This window comes from Panulirus ornatus, chromosome 69 (genome assembly GCF_036320965.1).
Source record: "Panulirus ornatus isolate Po-2019 chromosome 69, ASM3632096v1, whole genome shotgun sequence".
In the NCBI taxonomy this organism is placed as follows: domain Eukaryota; kingdom Metazoa; phylum Arthropoda; class Malacostraca; order Decapoda; family Palinuridae; genus Panulirus; species Panulirus ornatus.
Window position 1 is genome coordinate 1,145,239 of NC_092292.1, and position 19,222 is coordinate 1,164,460.

Consider the following 19,222-nt stretch of genomic DNA (forward strand, 5'->3'; position numbering starts at 1 on the left):
TACTACTACTTCTGTTCATGTTGCTGCTACTTCTCTTGGTGTTGCTGCTTCTCTGTTGTGTTGCTGCTACTTCTGTTGGTGTTGTTGGTACTTCTGCTGGTGTTGCTGCTACTAGTTACCTGTGTTGGTGTTGCTGCAACTGCTGGTACTTCTGTTGGTGTCGCTGTTACTGCTGCTACTTGTTGCTTCTAATTCTGTTAGTGTTGCTACTGCTTCTGTTGTTGCTGCTGCTTTTGTTGGGGTTGCTGATACTTTTGTTGGTGTTGCTGCTATTGCTGTTACTTGGTGTTGCTGCTATTGCTGTTACTTGGTGTTGCTGCTACTGCTGTTAATTCTGTTGGTGTTCCTGGTACTGCTGTTACTTCTGTTGGTGTTGCTGCTAATTCTGTTGGTGTTGCTGCTACTACAGCTACTTCTGTTAGTGTTGCTGCTAATTCTGGTGGTGTTGCTGCTACTGCAGCTACTTCTGTTAGTGTTGCTTCTAATTCTGTTGGTGTTGCTGCTACTACAGCTACTTCTGTTAGTGTTGCTGCTACTGCTGTTACTTCTGTTTGTGTTGCTGCTATTGCTGTCAGTTCTATTGGTGTTGCTGCTACCTCTGTTGGTGTTGCTGCTATTGCTGCTACTTCTGTTTGTGTTACTGCTATTACTGCTAATTCTGTTGATGTTGTTGCTACTTCTGTTGGTGTTGCTACTGCTGCTACTTCTGTTTGTGTTGCTGCTACCTATGTTGGTGTTGCTGCTACTACTGCTACTTCTGTTGGTGTTGCTGCTACTTCTGTTGCTAATTTTGTTACTGCTGCTGTTGCTGCTGCTGCTTTTGTTGGTGTTGCTGCTACTTCTATTGGTGTTCCTCTTACTACTGCTACTTCTGTTGGTGTTGCTGCTATTTGTGTTGGTGTTGCTGCTACTTCTGTTGGTGTTGCTACTGCTGCTATTTCTGTTGGTGTTGCTGCTACTTCTGTTGGTGTTGCTGCTAATTTTGTTGGTGTTACTGCTACTTCTGTTGGTGTTGCTGCTACTTCTGTTGCCATTGCTGCTGGTAGTATAACTTTTGTTCCAGCTGCTGCAGCTGCTGTTGCTTTTACCAATGCTTTTATTACAAATTATGCTGCTACTACTGCCACTGCTTCTAGTGGTACCACTGTTACCACTATGATCATCAGTGCTGTTTCTGTTGCTACTACCACTGTCACAACCACTGTCATTACCATAACTGCCTCTACTAGTACTCATTCCTCTTATACTTGAATGATCTAAGAGATTTTGTATGCATTACAAATTTTGTTATTATACATTTTATCTGTTAACAGATATGATAATTTGTATGCTTTCAGAAAGTGCCCTTGACTCTCTGAAAATTGATAACCTCCGTACAGTTGTTGATGGACTCACCAGTCATGCCAATGAACAAGTCAAGAATCTGGCTGCAGCACTGAAGGAGAAGCTGTAATCCAAGATTACAAATCATCTTACTGTTAATTATCTTTCCCAGAGTATCTTAAGAAGCAAATATTTCCCACCTGGAGGGACTTGGGCATTATTGTAGACATGTTTTCTGTCTGATGTAGAGGTACAGTTATCACTTCTTCTGGCATGAGTTACATAATGCAGTGGTACCTAAAGTTACCAGGATCTGAGTAAAGTATGCAGTGTTATCCAGGGTTTAAAAAAGTAGATATAGTTATCTAAGATCTGGTTAACCAGAATCTCGATGATACTAAGATTCTAAAACAATGTTGCCTGTTTTGGTGATTTTATGGTGTAGTTATAAGCCAGACTTTAAAGTAGGAAATATGAACACATAGGTTCTTCCTAACACATTCTTGCAGGTGAACCTATGATGTATCGTGAGCAGTTTAGGTTATGGTAAAGCATATGATTGGTAAAATAAGATAATGATAACTGGGTTATAGGTTGTCAAAGATTGTGTGTTCCTTTATATTGGTAACTGTATTTTTTAAGATAAAACAGTAAAAATGACAGAGTGAATGATAATTCGTCATGAAAGTTTAATCACTGCCTTACAGGTTGATTTGGACCAGGATAGTGTGCATGACATTGATTATGATGATAATTGTCTTTTTCTTGAATGTGATACATTTTGTGTCTGTAAAAGCAGCTTGATACTGAAAGTTTTTTACCTCGTGATGTAAGAAAGCTATATATTTTAATCAAAATACTCATAAATACTTTTGCCATATTATGTATTGCAGTAGTGTTGATAATACACTTAATGGCTAATGCAAAATGCATGCAAAATTATTTTAAAGTTGTATGAGTGAGGTTGTCCAACTGACATTAATGTTATTAATTTTTATGAATTACATAGAATTTTATTTTAATGGATTTGCAGTTGTGATATTATAGCTTTATAGTAAAGAATATAAGAGCAGCTTTAAAAAAGTGGAAATAAAGCTAGAACTCCAGGATCATATTCAAAAGATATACTGTATATACATATTTTTTATGGATCCTAGGGTCAGATTACCTAACTTAGTTGGCATTGATCAGGTTAAAAATTCAAACTGATTTTATAGTCAAGATTATTTTAAGAGCATATGTGAACTATATGCATTTCTAGACTGTTGCTTTAAATCTTGATATAGATTTCCTTCACATTGGAAGTGAAGGGCTGTGATATTATGTACAGTTGCAGTGAAATGCTGTACTTGCTTGTTACTGTAATGTGGTCTGAATCTTGTAAAATTTGTTCTCTGTGATTTAGTTCAGGATAATTCTGGAAACTGGAAAACCTTAAAGATTAACTTTTAAGTTTTCATTGTGTTATTTTGGACATGATAGTTCTTTTTTTTTAGAATTGGACAGTGTTTCCACAACCTCTCATTTTTTATTTTATTAGATAGGTCTTATGCTAATGAATTCAAAGTGGATTGGTAGACTTTGGGATTTTTAAATAATTAATTAATGTGCATACTGTTAATGCTTTTGAAATCAGTACTTGAATGTGTACACAATGTAAATACAAAATATATAGTATGTAAGAATGTGCAGTAGGAAAAAGAAATGAAAAAGATTGTATATGGGCATCCCATTTTAAAAGCATGAATTGATTTAATGAATTGATCGTACGTTGTTAGCTAAATAGGTGATTTTAGAGTCTGACTGTACATGTATACATGCACAATACTAAATGTGTTTGCATATACAGATGATAAATTGACTTTTATCTTCACATTGCATGTGAAACTTGTATATTGTTGATACTTAATGGACCATTGATGGGGAATGGAAGAAAGGTATAAAGCCCATAGTTTAGGTCTTCTGGGATATATCAGGTGCTTCTTCCAAGAACCATCAAAAATGAAAATCTTCTTTTCATCTTTTTTAAGGCATATTTAACAAGTAGAAGCCTATTGCTGTGCAGTTCAGTTTTGAACTGTATAAGTTAATTACATATCTATGTCTAATCTGTTGATTTCAGCGTTAATAATTTTTACTTACCTTTATATTTAATGCAATGACATGACTTGCTTCTTTATAATGTCTCAGTTTTGTAATTACATATGAATTATGTTATTAAATCTAATTAGGAATTTGAATGTAATCAGAAGTCAGGTGCGGTGGTCCATACACTAGCACAGAACAATGTTGTGGTAAAATTAAGAGATGGACAGTATGAGGTGGAAGAGTTTAGTGCTATCACTGATGTGAAAAACTGAAGAGATAGTGATGGAATAATGAAATTATTTATCCAGATTTAGGTGAAAATAGTTTAGTACTTTATTTCATTTTAGAATTAGTTGCTTTGTTTTGTTTTTTAATGATATTACATGGCTATTGCATTACATTACAATATTAAGTTGAGTAGACTTAGGGAATATTTTATCCTATTTAGATGTACTAAAAGTGAGAATCAAGAAACAAGAGAACATATAAAAGCATTTTTAACATGTTCCACCCAGATAATGAATGGTCAGCCAGAAATACCAGCCTACCAGCTATTGGTGTTATAATCAGGTACTTCAACATTTTCCTTACAAAGTTTATGCACGAAAATCATATGTTAGGTCACTAATAGAATAGAGAGTATTCAGGAAATGTATTTTTTTCATGCCATTGAAGACTAGTCAGTCAGTGTTGAAATGCTCAAAGTTCTGGAAGTGTTCATTTATTATGGTTGTTTCACATCATATGGAGCCATCAAAGGTATGTGGATCTCATTACCAACATTTGAGTTTCACAGAATGTCTTCAAATCTTGTAATGTATAACAGCAGTCATCTTTGGTGTATAAGAGACCAAATCTAGTTAATACATATAGGATTTATTACATTGTTTGAAGCAATCCAGAGCCAGTTGATTCCATCATTTTTATCTAAGTTGTGCAGAATGTTTTACATTGTTGTATTAAGTATGACTAATTATGCTAATATGAAGACCAAATGTTAAGAGAACATATAATTTGAAAAGAGGTTTTAGTAGAAGTATGATTTATACAGATTTAAGTGGTTGGACAAATGTTCAACCATATACAAAGTCAGAAATGGCATTGAAAAGATATTAAAATTTTTAGTTTCATGGATAATGAAAATATGTTTTATTGCTTTACCATGCTTTACTAATAAAACCAGTGCCATTAGATTGTGATAAGGATGGGTGCTTGGGCTAGCCATGCATGAAAGGATAGGTTGCTTCAGGCCAAAAAAGTTTTTTCAATTATGTGCAGTGACTCCTTGTTTAGTTCAAACTGCTTTAAACATGTCCAGAGAATGGTAAAATACCACAGTTCATTCCCCAGTTAAGAAGAATTTTTTTTTAAGATTTACTGCTTTTTATAAATCTCTGTCAAGTTAATTTTGTGGTATCTTTCTTCTTTTGGTACCTTATTCACTTAGTCATTTTTTATCCTTTGAATATGGTAGAAAAATTACTGCCATCTTTGTGTAAGATTGAACTGGTTCAGTTAGAGGACATTCCAAGTTTTTTCATCATTCTGTATGTCATTGATATCCAGGTCTTGTACTTGCACATTAACACAGAATAAGTACTTTTCTTATGCTCTGTTACCCTCAGAGTTGCATGTAAATTTCATAGGTCGAGGGTGAATCACTTTGGGACCCATAACAATGATTGAATAGCTTAGGAGGTAATACCACAGTTGTAATAGACTGTGTAACTGCTTGGGACCAATAATGAAATATCACTCCAAGAATTGCCATTCCTAATGCATAACCTATATTACTAGCCTTTTTACAGCTGGCTATCAGACTGTATTGAGTAATCTCACCATCTTTTGTGATGTTGAAATTATCATTAATATTATTATTATCATTATTATTATTATTATTATTATTATTATTATTATTATTATTATTATTATTACTATTATTATCATTATTATTATTATTAATATTGTCTTAATGATTGCTCTGAAAAATGATGCAAATGCAAAAAAACATTGTACTTATTTCCTGGTAATGATGGAGGATATAAACCATAGCTCCACCTTCATGGCTTTTCATTCATGATTTAGTTGGCCCACCATGTATGAATTGAGGGTAAGTGCTGTTTAAAAAGATAAGATTGGCAGTCTTCTTAGTCTCTCTCGTTACACTGTTTTCAGTGCAATTTACTGCAGATATACATTTGTGTTACTCATCACACATTTACATATTAGTACTAGAAATGGGGAGGAATTATAAACTTGTGGGACCTATCATTTGATTATTCTCTTACTACTGTACAACTTTTTGAATTTGTGTGAACTGTCTACATAAGCCACATCTTGTCATTTTAGTCCATTCATCCACCATTATTATACTGCAGAACTACTTCTTTACTTGTTTTTTCTTTCACTTTATATGTCTGATGCCTGTTTCAACTGGAACTTCCTCAAGGGGGTGGCCACGGCAAAAGTCTCCATAACTAGTGAACTCTAGCGCCACTTCTTAGCCTTTAGTGCTTCTCGCAAAATAGGCCACTGGCTGAATGCAACTCTACCAAAATGTTTGCAGAGGCTCCTACCTAATGTTTGTATTGTCTACTACTACCTAATGCTCATACCTGCTACCTCCACCTATTATATCTACCTAATGCTCCTGCCTAATAAATGTTCCTACGTACTACTTCTATCTGCTGCTCCTACCATTTTACCAAAAGGTAGGTCTGGTGCATAGTGCTCACCACAGGAGAATCTAGATTTATGAAGAATGAGCTGTGTGAATTAAGTGTTGTCAGGTGTTATGTATGACAAGGAGAGATTGTATGTTTGTGGACAGAATGTCAGTACTCTATGTGTGGGTGAGGCGTAAGTTATATGCTTAACTTCATGCTGTGTCCTATGGTTGTCTTATACCTACTGTTTTCGTAAAACTGCTCATTGTCTTTGTCATCAGTCTATTTTATAAACTTATAGGTTGTGATGTGATCAGGTCACCCTTCTTTCTTCTCTTTTTCAAAATGGCAAATTGAAGGCTTTTAGCCTTTCCCTGTAAATTTGCTCTGTTGATTTCGGAACTGTCTTTATTTCCCTCTTTTGGACATTTTCTTTTAGCTCTTCGTATTTCTTTAGGTGTGGTGTCCAAATTTGAGAAGGACATTGTAGGCCTAATATAAGATATGCAGAACTTGCTAAATATTTCCTTGTCTATATACTTGAAAGTTATTCTGGTGTTTACTGGCTCACAGTTTGTCTCTTTAACTATTTTCTGAATGTGGGACTCTGAGAAGAAGTTAGGGATGAAATCTATTCTCAAGATCCTTCTCACTCAGAAAATCTTGAAGCTTATTCCCTGCTTGACAATAATCATATTGAGGCCTTTTTTCACTTTAGCCCATCCTCATTATATGACATTGATGGGGTGAATTTTATCAACCATGTGTCAGATCAACTTTGGTGTCTGCTGAGGTGCCCTTGTAAGTTGATGCCATCCTCCTCATTTCCCACTTCCCTCATGACCTGTACGTCATCTGCACACATATTCAGGTGGGGATCCATGCCTTCAAAATATATCATTTACATAGATTTAGAAGAGCAGTCGTCCCAAAACAAAACTCCATGGCACTTTGTTGGTCACCTTGACCCATTTGGAGAAGATTCCTCTGATGTGTCATTTGTTCCCTTCCACAGAGATAATTTTCTCTCTGTTGAAGGAATTTCCCCTTATTTCTGTGTGGTGAACCAGCCTCTTAATCAGCTTCCCAAGCAGGACAGTGTCAAATGCTTTCTGCTAGTCCATAAAATGACAGTCCACCAAGCTTTCCCTTTTGTCTAAGGTGTGTTACACAAAGATGGTACCAGAATTATAAGAGTAAAACTACTGGGAAAGGCTAAAGAGTTTAGCCCTTTTAATGTAGCATCCCAATAGATTGTGCGTACCCCCACTGTGTGACTTTTTAAAGTATGAAAAAAATCTTTAATTTTTCTGTTCTTTTGAAAGATTTAATTTTTTCCAAAATGCAAAACATAAGGCAGCATGGTATATCTGTATTTGTATGTGACTAGGCTACCAGATGATTTTTGTTTCAGGCAAGTCAAAGCCATTGCCACTGCTTACTCTACCAGAAGTATGATGCATCCTTCACCATATAACATATGTATGCACTTACTTTATTACACCAATATTATAGTTTCATTACGTTCATATGTATGTGCAGTTACTGTATACAGTAATGATATTTCTATTGCAATGTTTCATGTTTCACTATATATCATTTTTTTAATGCTTGTTCACTATTTCCTGTGTGAGTGAGTTAGTGTTCTCCCTTGAGGGAGTTCCCAAAGGGAATGGGCATCAGAGATATAGATAGAGAGATAGGTATTGAGTTAGTGTCCAGAACAAATGACCAAACCAGAGATGAAAAAGAGCCACATTTGGCTTTTCCTCATTTACTTCTTTTAGAAATATATGTAGGATAGGGGTATTTCAAGCCTCCCATTCCCACCCCTCTTAGACACCCTCTACGACTTGCAGGAGATAAGTGGGCAGTGTTCTTTCTCCCTTATTCCCAGGGGATATATGTACATCTTTCATGCATGTTTGCCATTTCCTGTGTAAATGAGGTCATGTCAAGAACAATGACAAAGGATTAGAGGAAAGAAAGTCCTCACCTGACTCGTCGCACTATTCATTCATTTAGAAAGTAATACAGAAGGGGAGGATTTCCAATCCCATACTCCTGCCCCTCTTAGTTGCCTTTTACAGCATGTAGTGGATACATAGGTAGTATTTGTCATCCCCTATCCCCAGGGATAATATATGTACATATATGAAAGCGGGGGGCCAGAAATCCTCCCCTCCTTGTATTAACTTTCTAAAATGGGAAACAGAAGAAGGAGTCACGCGGGGAGTGCTCATCCTCCTCGAAGGCTCAGAGTGGGGTGCCTAAATGTGTGTGGATGTAACCAAGATGTGAAAAAAGGAGAGATAGGTAGTATGTTTGAGGAAAGGAACCTGGATGTTTTGGCTCTGAGTGAAACGAAGCTCAAGGGTAAAGGGGAAGAGTGGTTTGGGAATGTCTGGGGAGTAAAGTCAGGGGTTAGTGAGAGAACAAGAGCAAGGGAAGGAGTAGCAATACTCCTGAAACAGGAGTTGTGGGAGTATGTGATAGAATGTAAGAAAGTAAATTCTCGATTAATATGGGTAAAACTGAAAGTTGATGGAGAGAGGTGGGTGATTATTGGTGCATATGCACCCGGGCATGAGAAGAAAGATCATGAGAGGCAAGTGTTTTGGGAGCAGCTGAATGAGTGTGTTAGTGGTTTTGATGCACGAGACCGGGTTATAGTGATGGGTGATTTGAATGCAAAGGTGAGTAATGTGGCAGTTGAGGGAATAATTGGTATACATGGGGTGTTCAGTGTTGTAAATGGAGATGGTGAAGAGCTTGTAGATTTATGTGCTGAAAAAGGACTGATGATTGGGAATACCTGGTTTAAAAAGCGAGATATACATAAGTATACTTATGTAAGTAGGAGAGATGGCCAGAGAGCGTTATTGGATTACGTGTTAATTGACAGGCGTGCGAAAGAGAGACTTTTGGATGTTAATGTGCTGAGAGGTGCAACTGGAGGGATGTCTGATCATTATCTTCTGGAGGCTAAGGTGAAGATTTGTATGGGTTTTCAGAAAAGAAGAGTGAATGTTGGGGTGAAGAGGGTGGTGAGAGTAAGTGAGCTTGGGAAGGAGACCTGTGTGAGGAAGTACCAGGAGAGACTGAGTACAGAATGGAAAAAGGTGAGAACAAAGGAAGTAAGGGGAGTGGGGGAGGAATGGGATGTATTTAGGGAATCAGTGATGGATTGCGCAAAAGATGCTTGTGGCATGAGAAGAGTGGGAGGTGGGTTGATTAGAAAGGGTAGTGAGTGGTGGGATGAAGAAGTAAGAGTATTAGTGAAAGAGAAGAGAGAGGCATTTGGACGATTTTTGCAGGGAAAAAATGCAATTGAGTGGGAGATGTATAAAAGAAAGAGACAGGAGGTCAAGAGAAAGGTGCAAGAGGTGAAAAAAAGGGCAAATGAGAGTTGGGGTGAGAGAGTATCATTAAATTTTAGGGAGAATAATAAGATGTTCTGGAAGGAGGTAAATAAAGTGCGTAAGACAAGGGAGCAAATGGGAACTTCAGTGAAGGGCGCAAATGGGGAGGTGATAACAAGTAGTGGTGATGTGAGAAGGAGATGGAGTGAGTATTTTGAAGGTTTGTTGAATGTGTTTGATGATAGAGCGGCAGATATAGGGTGTTTTGGTCGAGGTGGTGTGCAAAGTGAGAGGGTTAGGGAAAATGATTTGGTAAACAGAGAAGAGGTAGTGAAAGCTTTGCGGAAGATGAAAGCCGGCAAGGCAGCAGGTTTGGATGGTATTGCAGTGGAATTTATTAAAAAAGGGGGTGACTGTATTATTGACTGGTTGGTAAGGTTATTTAATGTATGTGTGACTCATGGTGAGGTGCCTGAGGATTGGCGGAATGCGTGCATAGTGCCATTGTACAAAGGCAAAGGGGATAAAAGTGAGTGCTCAAATTACAGAGGTATAAGTTTGTTGAGTATTCCTGGCAAATTGTATGGGAGGGTATTGATTGAGAGGGTGAAGGCATGTACAGAGCATCAGATTGGGGAAGAGCAGTGTGGTTTCAGAAGTGGTAGAGGATGTGTGGATCAGGTGTTTGCTTTGAAGAATGTATGTGAGAAATACTTAGAAAAGCAAATGGATTTGTATGTAGCATTTATGGATCTGGAGAAGGCATATGATAGAGTTGATAGAGATGCTCTGTGGAAGGTATTAAAAATATATGGTGTGGGAGGAAAGTTGTTAGAAGCAGTGAAAAGTTTTTATCGAGGATGTAAGGCATGTGTACGTGTAGGAAGAGAGGAAAGTGATTGGTTCTCAGTGAATGTAGGTTTGCGGCAGGGGTGTGTGATGTCTCCATGGTTGTTTAATTTGTTTATGGATGGGGTTGTTAGGGAGGTAAATGCAAGAGTTTTGGAAAGAGGGGCAAGTATGAAGTCTGTTGGGGATGAGAGAGCTTGGGAAGTGAGTCAGTTGTTGTTCGCTGATGATACAGCGCTGGTGGCTGATTCATGTGAGAAACTGCAGAAGCTGGTGACTGAGTTTGGTAAAGTGTGTGGAAGAAGAAAGTTAAGAGTAAATGTGAATAAGAGCAAGGTTATTAGGTACAGTAGGGTTGAGGGTCAAGTCAATTGGGAGGTGAGTTTAAATGCAGAAAAACTGGAGGAAGTGAAGTGTTTTAGATATCTGGGAGTGGATCTGGCAGCGGATGGAACCATGGAAGCGGAAGTGGATCATTGGGTGGGGGAGGGGGCGAAAATTCTGGGGGCCTTGAAGAATGTGTGGAAGTCGAGAACATTATCTCGGAAAGCAAAAATGGGTATGTTTGAAGGAATAGTGGTTCCAACAATGTTGTATGGTTGCGAGGCGTGGGCTATGGATAGAGTTGTGCGCAGGAGGATGGATGTGCTGGAAATGAGATGTTTGAGGACAATGTGTGGTGTGAGGTGGTTTGATCGAGTGAGTAACGTAAGGGTAAGAGAGATGTGTGGAAATAAAAAGAGCGTGGTTGAGAGAGCAGAAGAGGGTGTTTTGAAGTGGTTTGGGCACATGGAGAGAATGAGTGAGGAAATATTGACCAAAAGGATATATGTGTCGGAGGTGGAGGGAACGAGGAGAAGAGGGAGACCAAATTGGAGGTGGAAAGATGGAGTGAAAAAGATTTTGTGTGATCGGGGCCTGAACATGCAGGAGGGTGAAAGGAGGGCAAGGAATAGAGTGAATTGGAGCGATGTGGTATACTGGGGTTGACGTGCTGTCAGTGGATTGAATCAAGGCATGTGAAGCGTCTGGGGTAAACCATGGAAAGCTGTGTAGGTATGTATATTTGCTATTTGCGTGTGTGGACGTATGTATAGACATGTGTATGGGGGTGGGTTGGGCCATTTCTTTCGTCTGTTTCCTTGCGCTACCTCGCAAACACGGGAGACAGCGACAAAGTATAATAAATAAATAAATAAATATGAAAGCCATATAGGGGATGGGGGAGAAAGAATACTTCCCACGCATTCCTCACGTGTCATAGAAGGTGACTAAAGGGGACAGAAGCGGGGAGCTGGAAACCCTCCCCTCCTTGTATTTTAACTTTCTAAACGGGGAAACAGAAGAAGGAATCATGCGGGGAGTGCTCATCCTCCTCGAAGGCTCAGATTGGGATGTCTAAATGTGTGTGGATGTAACCAAGATGAGAAAAAAAGGAAGATAGGTAGTATGTTTGAGGAAATGAACCTGGATGTTTTGGCTCTGAGTGAAATGAAGCTCAAGGGTAAAAGGGAAGAGTGGTTTGGGAATGTCTTGGGAGTAAAGTCAGGAGTTAGTGAGAGGACAAGAGCAAGGGAAGGAGTAGCACTACTGAAACAGGAGTGGTGGGAGTATGTGATAGAGTGTAAGAAAGTAAACTCTTGATTGATATGGGTAAAACTGAAAGTGGATGGAGAGAGATGGGTGATTATTGGTGCATATGCACCTGGGCATGAGAAGAAAGATCATGAGAGGCAAGTGTTTTGGGAGCAGCTGAGTGAGTGCGTTAGTAGTTTTGATGCACAAAACTGGTTTATAGTGATGGGTGATTTGAATGCAAAGGTGAGTAATGTGGCAGTTGAGGGAATAATTGGTGTACATGGGGTGTTCATTGTTGTAAATGGAAATGGTGAAGAGCTTGTAGATTTATGTGCTGAAAAAGGACTGGTGATTGGGAATACCTGGTTTAAAAAGAGAGATATACATAAGTATACGTATGTAAGTAGGAGAGATGGCCAGAGAGCGTTATTGAATTACGTGTTAATTGATAGGCGCGCAAGAGAGACATTTGGATGTTAATGTGCTGAGAGATGCAACTGAAGGGATGTCTTATTATTATCTTGTGGAGGCGAAGGTGAAGATTTGTAGAGGTTTTCAGAAAAGAAGAGAGAATGTTGGGGTGAAGAGAGTGGTGAGAGTAAGTGAGCTTGGGAAGGAGACTTGTGTGAGGAAGTACCAGGAGAGATTGAGTACAGAATGGAAAAAGGTGAGAACAAAGGAGGTAAGAGGAGTGGGGGAGGAATGGGATGTATTTAGGGAAGCAGTGATGGCTTGCGCAAAAGATGCTTGTGGCATGAGAAGCGTGGGAGGTGAGCAGATTAGAAAGGGTAGTGAGTGGTGGGATGAAGAAGTAAGATTATTAGTGAAAGAGAAGAGAGAGGCATTTGGACGATTCTTGCAAGGAAATAATGCAAATGAGTGGGAGATGTACAAAAGAAAGAGGCAGGAGGTCAAGAGAAAGGTGCAAGAGGTGAAAAAGAGCACAAATGAGAGTTGGGGTGAGAGAGTATCATTAAATTTAGGGAGAATAAAAAGATGTTTTGGAAGGAGGTAAATAAAGTGCATGAGACAAGGGAACAAATGGGAACTTTAGTGAAGGGGGCTAATGGGGAGGTGATAACAAGTAATGTTGATGTGAGAAGATGGAGTGAGTATTTTGAAGGTTTGTTGAATGTGTTTGATGATAGAGTGGCAGATATAGGGTGTTTTGGTTGAGGTGGTGTGCAAAGTGAGAGGGTTAGGGAAAATGATTTGGTAAACAGAGAAGAGGTAGTAAAAGCTTTGCGGAAGATGAAAGCCGGCAAGGCAGCGGGTTTGGATGGTATTGCAGTGGAATTTATTAAAAAAGGGGGTGACTGTATTATTGACTGGTTGGTAAGGTTATTTAATGTATGTATGATTCATGGTGAGGTGCCTGAGGATTGGCGGAATGCTTGCATAGTGCCATTGTACAAAGGCAAAGGGAATAAGAATGAGTGCTCAAATTACAGAGGTATAAGTTTGTTGCGTATTCCTGGTAAATTATATGGGAGGGTATTGATTGAGAGGGTGAAGGCATGTACAGAGCATCAGATTGGGGAAGAGCAGTGTGGTTTCAGAAGTGGTAGAGGATGTGTGGATCAGGTGTTTGCTTTGAAGAAGGTATGTGAGAAATATTTAGAAAAACAAATAGATTTGTATGTAGCATTTATGGATCTGGAGAAGGCATATGATAGAGTTGATAGAGATGCTCTCTGTGGAAGGTATTAAGAATATATGGTGTGGGAGGCAAGTTGTTAGAAGCAGTGAAAAGTTTTTAAGGCATGTGTACGTGTAAGAAGAGAGGAAAGTGATTGGTTCTCAGTGAATGTAGGTTTGCGGCAGGTGTGCGTGATGTCTCTATGATTGTTTAATTTGTTTATGGATGGGGTTGTTAGGGAGGTGAATGCAAGAGTTTTGGAAAGAGGGGCAAGTATGCAGTCTGTTATGGATGAGAGAGCTTTGGAAGTGAGTCAGTTGTTGTTCACTGATGATACAGCGCTGGTGGCTGATTCATGCGAGAAATTGCAGAAGCTGGTGACTGAGTTTGGTAAAGTGTGTGAAAGAAGTAAGTTGAGAGTAAATGTGAATAAGAGCAAGGTTATTAGGTACAGTAGGGTTGAGGGTCAAGTCAATTGGGAGGTAAGTTTGAATGGAGAAAAACTGGAGGAAGTGGAGTGTTTTAGGTATTAGGGAGTGGATTTGGCAGCGGATGGAATCATGGAAGTAGAAGTGAATCATAGGGTGGGGAGGGCGTGAAAGTTCTGGGAGCCTTGAAGAATGTGTGGAAGTCGAGAACATTATCTCGGAAAGCAAAAATGGGTATGTTTGAAGGAATAGTGGTTCCAACAATGTTACATGGTTGTGAGGCGTGGGCTATGGATAGAGTTGTGCAGAGGATGGTGGATGTGCTGGAAATGAGATGTTTGAGGACAATATGTGGTGTGAGTTGGTTTGATCGAGGAAGTAAAGGTAAGAGTGATGTGTGGTAATAAAAAGAGTGTTGTTGAGAGAGCAGAAGAGGGTGTTTTGAAATGGTTTGGGCACATGGAGAGAATGAGTGAGGAAAGATTGACCAAGAGGATGTATGTGTCAGAGGTGGAGGGAACAAGGAGAAGTGGGAGACCAAATTGGAGATGGAAAGATGGAGTGAAAAAGATTTTGAGTGATCTGGGTCTGAACATGCAGGAGGGTGAAAGGCGTGGAAGGAATAGAGTGAATTGGAATGGTATGGTATACCGGGGTCGACGTGCTGTCAGTGGATAGAACCGGGGCATGTGAAGTGTCTGGGGTAAACCATGGAAAATTCTGTGGAGCCTGGATGTGGAAAGGAGCTGTGGTTTCGGTGCATTATTACATGACAGCTAGAGACTGAATGTGAATGAATGTGGCCTATGTTGTCTTTTCCTTGAGCTACCTTGCTGACATGCGGGGGGGAGGGGGATGTTATTTCATGTGTGGAGGGGTGGCGATGGGAATGATTAGAGGCAGACAGTATGAATTATCTACACGTGTATGTATGTATATGTATTTATATTTTTATTTTATTTTGCTTTGTTGCTGTCTCCCGCGTTAGCGAGGTAGTGCAAGGAAACAGACGAAAGAATGGCCCAACCCGCCCACATACACATGTATATACATACACGTCCACACACGCAAATATACATACCTATACATCTCAATGTACACATATATATACACACACAGACATATACATATATACACATGTACATAATTCATACTGTCTGTCTGTATTTGTTTCCATCGCCACCTCACCACACATGGAATAACAACCCCCTCCCCCATCATGTGTGCAAGGTAGCACTAGGAAAAGACACCAAAGGCCCCATTTGTTCACACTCAGTCTCTAGCTGTCATGTAATAATGCACCGAAACCACAGCTCCCTTTCCACATCTAGACCCCACATAACTTTCCATGGTTTACCCCAGACGCTTCACATGCCCTGGTTCAATCCATTGAGAGCACGTCGACCCCGGTATACCACATCGTTCCAATTCACTCTATTCCTTGCACGCCTTTCACCCTCCTGCATGTTCAGGGCCTGATCATTCAAATCTTTTTTACTCCATCTTTCCACCTCCAATTTGGTCTCCCACTTCTCCTCGTTCCCTCCACCTCCGACACATATATCCTCTCGGTCAATCTTTCCTCACTCATTCTCTCCATGTGACCAAACCATTTCAAAACACCCTCTTCTGCTCTCTCAACCACACTCTTTTTATTTCCACACATCTCTCTTGCCCTTACATTACTTACTCGATCAAACCACCTTACACCACAAACATCTCATTTCCAGCACATCCATCCTCCTGCGCACATCTCTATCCATAGCCCACACCTCGCAACCATACAACAATGTTGGAACCACTATTCCTTCAAACATACCCATTTTTGCTTTCCGAGATAATGTTCTCGACTTCCAAACATTCTTCAAGGCTCCCAGAATTTTCGCCCCCTCCCCCACCCTATGATTCACTTCCGCTTCCATGGTTCCATCTGCTGCCAGATCCACTCCCAGATATCTAAAACACTTTACTTCCTCCAGTTTTTCTGCATTCAAACTTACCTCCCAATGTATATGTATATGTATATATATATGTATAAACTGAGATGTATAGGTATGTATATTGGCGTGTGTGGAGGTGTATATATATACATGTGTATGTGGGTGGGTTGGGCAATTCTTTCGTCTGTTTCCTTGCGCTACCTCGCTAACGCGGGAGACAACGACAAAGTAAGATAAATAGATAAATAAATGAAAGCCAGCAAGGCCGAGGGTTTGGATGGTATTGCAGTGGAATTTATTAAAAAAAATGGGGTGACTATGTTGTTGACTGGCTGGTGAGGATACTCAGTGTATGTATGGCTCGTGGTGAAGTGCCTGAGGATTGGCGGAATGCATGCATAGTGCCATTGTACAAAGGCAAAGGGGGTAAAGGTGAGTGTTCAAATTACAAAAGTATAAGTTTGTTAATATTCCTGGGAAATTATATTGGAGGGTATTGATTGAGAGGGTGAAGGCATGTACAGAGCATCAGACTGGGGAGCAGTGAGGTTTCAGAAGTGGTAGAGGATGTGTGGATCAGGTGTTTGCTTTGAAGAATGTATGTGAGAAATACTTAGAAAAACAAATGGATTTGTATGTAGCATTTATGGATCTGGAGAAGGCATATGATAGAGTTGATAGAGATGCTCTGTGGAAGGTATTAAGAGTATATGGTGTGGGAGGTAAGTTGCTTGAAGCAGTGAAAAGATTTTATCATGGATGTAAGGCATGTATACGAGTAGGAAGAGAGGAAAGTGATTGGTTTCCAGTGAATGTCAATTTGCAGCAGGGGTGCGCGATGTCTCTATGGTTGTCTAATTTGTTTATGGATGGGGTTGTTAGGGAGGTTAATGCAAGAGTTTTGGAGAGAGGGGCAAGTATGCAGTCTGTTATGGATGAGAGGTCTTGGGAAGTGAGTCAGTTGTTGTTCGCTGATGATACAGTGCTGGTGGCTGATTCGGGTGAGAAACTGCAGAAGCTGGTGACAGAGTTTGGTGAAGTGTGTGAAAGAAGAAGCTGAGAGTAAATGTGAATAAGAGCAAGGTTATTAGGTTCTGTAGGGTTGAGGGACAAGTCAATTGGGAGGTAAGTTTGAATGGAGAAAAATTGGAGGAAGTGAATTGAACCATGGAAGCGGAAGTGAATCACAGGGTGGGGGAGGGGGTGAAGGATCTGGGAGCATTGAAGAATGTGTGGAAAGCAAGAACATTATCTTGGAGAGCAGAAATGGATGTGTTTGAAGGGATAGTGGTTCCAACAATGTTATATGGTTGTGAGGCATGGGCTATAGATAGGGTTGTGCGGAGCAAGGTGGATGTGTTTGAAATGAGATGTTTGAGAACAATATGTGGTTTGAGGTGGTTTGGTCGAGCAATTATTGAAAGGGTATGAGAGATGTGTGGTAATAAAAAAAGTGTGGTTGAGAGAGCAGAAGAGGATGTATTGAAATGGTTTGGTCACATGGAGAGAATGAGTGAGGAAAGATTGACAAAGAGGATGTATGTGTCAGAGGAGGTGGAGGGAACAAGAAGTGGGAGACCAAATTGCAGGTGGAAGGATGGAGTGAAAAAGATTTTGAGCAATCGGGGCCTGAACGTACAGGAGGGTGAAAGGCGTGCAAGGAATAGAGGGAATTGGATCAATATGGTATACCGTGGTGGACGTGCCGTCATTGGATTGAACAAGGGCATGTGAAGCGTCTGGGGTAAACCATGGAAAGTTTTGTGGGGCCTTGATTTGGAAGGGGAGCTGTGGTTTTGGTGCATCACATATGACAGCCAGAGACTGAGTGTGAATGAATGTGGCCTTTGTTGTCTTTTCCTAGCAATACCTCGTGCACGTGCTCAGGGGGAGGGGGGTGCCATTTTATGTGTTCCGGGGTGGCAACGGGAATGTATGAAGGCAGCAAGAGTGAATATGTACATGTGTATATATGTATATGTCTGTGTATGTATATGGATGTTTTCATTGAAATGTGTAGGTACGTATATGTGCGTGTGTGGGCGTTTATGTATTTACATGTGTATGTGGGTGGGGTCAGCCATTCTTTCATCTGTTTCCTTGCACTAACTCACTAATGCGGGAGACAGCAACAAAGTATAATATATATTAGAATAAATAATTATGTTTTCATAAAAGGGTAAGAGAGATGTGTGGTCATAAAAAGGGTGTGGTTGAGAGAGCAGAAGATGGTGTATTGAAATGGTTTGATCACATGGAGAGAATGAGTGAGGAAAGATTGACAAAGAGAATATATGTGTCAGAGGTGGAGGGAACGAGAAGTGGGAAACCAAATTGGAGGTGGAAGGATGGATTGCAAAAGATTTTGAGCGATCGAGGCCTGAATATACAGAAGGGTAAAAGGTCTGCAAGGAATACAGTGAATTGGAATGATGTGGTATACCGGGTTGACATGCTGTCAATGGATTGAACCAGAGCATGTGAAGTGTCTGAGGTAAACCATGGAAAGTTTTGTAGGGCCTGGATGTGGAAAGGGAGCTGTGGTTTCGATGCATTACACATGACAGCTAGAGACTGAGTGTGAACGAATGTGGCCTTTTTTGTCTTTTCCTAGTGCTACCTCATGCGTGCATGTGTGGGGAGGGGGTGTTGTTCCATGTGTGGTAGGGTGGTGACAGGAATGGATGAAGGCAGCAAGTATGAATATGTACATGTGTATATATGTATATGTCTTTGTATGTATATGTACATATACGTTGAAATGTATAGGTATATATATGTGCGTGTGTGGGTGTTTTATGTCTATGCATATGTTTGTGGGTGGGTTGGGCCATTCTTTCGTCTGTTTCCTTGGCTACCTCCCAAACGCGTGAGACAATGCCTAAGTATAATAAATAAATAAATGATATGTTTTCATGCTATATTCTTTGCATTACTTGCTTTTTGTACAGTACCCCCCCAAAGCTTGGTTGTATGCACAGAGGCACATCACATTCAGCACATATGTAGTGTTTTTCTGCACTCTTCTCTGCCCTTGACACAAATATGACACCTGCACTGGAGATGTTGGCTGTTTCTTTTACCAAACCATAATAGCAATTAATTTGTCACTATCATGCCCATTATATCATTATCAATGACACCACATTCCTAGTATACATGAATTCCTTGTATAAGAACAAAAAATGTGTTGGAGTGAAGGTGGGAACATCCATCCATCCCCAAAAGGCAGATGGCTGTTGCAGCTTTGCAGTTACCAGTTGCCACTACCTACCCTCAACATACTAGGCTTGCAATCATCTTCACAACTAGCATTATCATGCTTTTGTTTCTCCTGACATATTTGTAA

At 39.9% G+C, this 19,222-nt stretch overlaps 1 protein-coding gene across 2 annotated transcripts in view; it reads left to right on the forward strand.

Moving 5' to 3' along the window:
* The window catches only part of vimar (visceral mesodermal armadillo-repeats), a 320,050-nt gene extending 314,578 nt beyond the window's left edge, over positions 1 to 5,472 (forward strand). Inside the window, exon 13 of one of the 2 annotated variants that reach the window (XM_071660119.1) lies at positions 1,338 to 5,472. In XM_071660119.1, the coding sequence (XP_071516220.1) occupies positions 1,338 to 1,453 (116 nt within the window). In that variant the 3' untranslated portion in view covers positions 1,454 to 5,472. The remainder of the gene's footprint in view (positions 1 to 1,337) is intronic. The other variant, XM_071660118.1, reaches the window with a different exon arrangement.
* Positions 5,473 to 19,222: the final 13,750 nt, after the last annotated feature.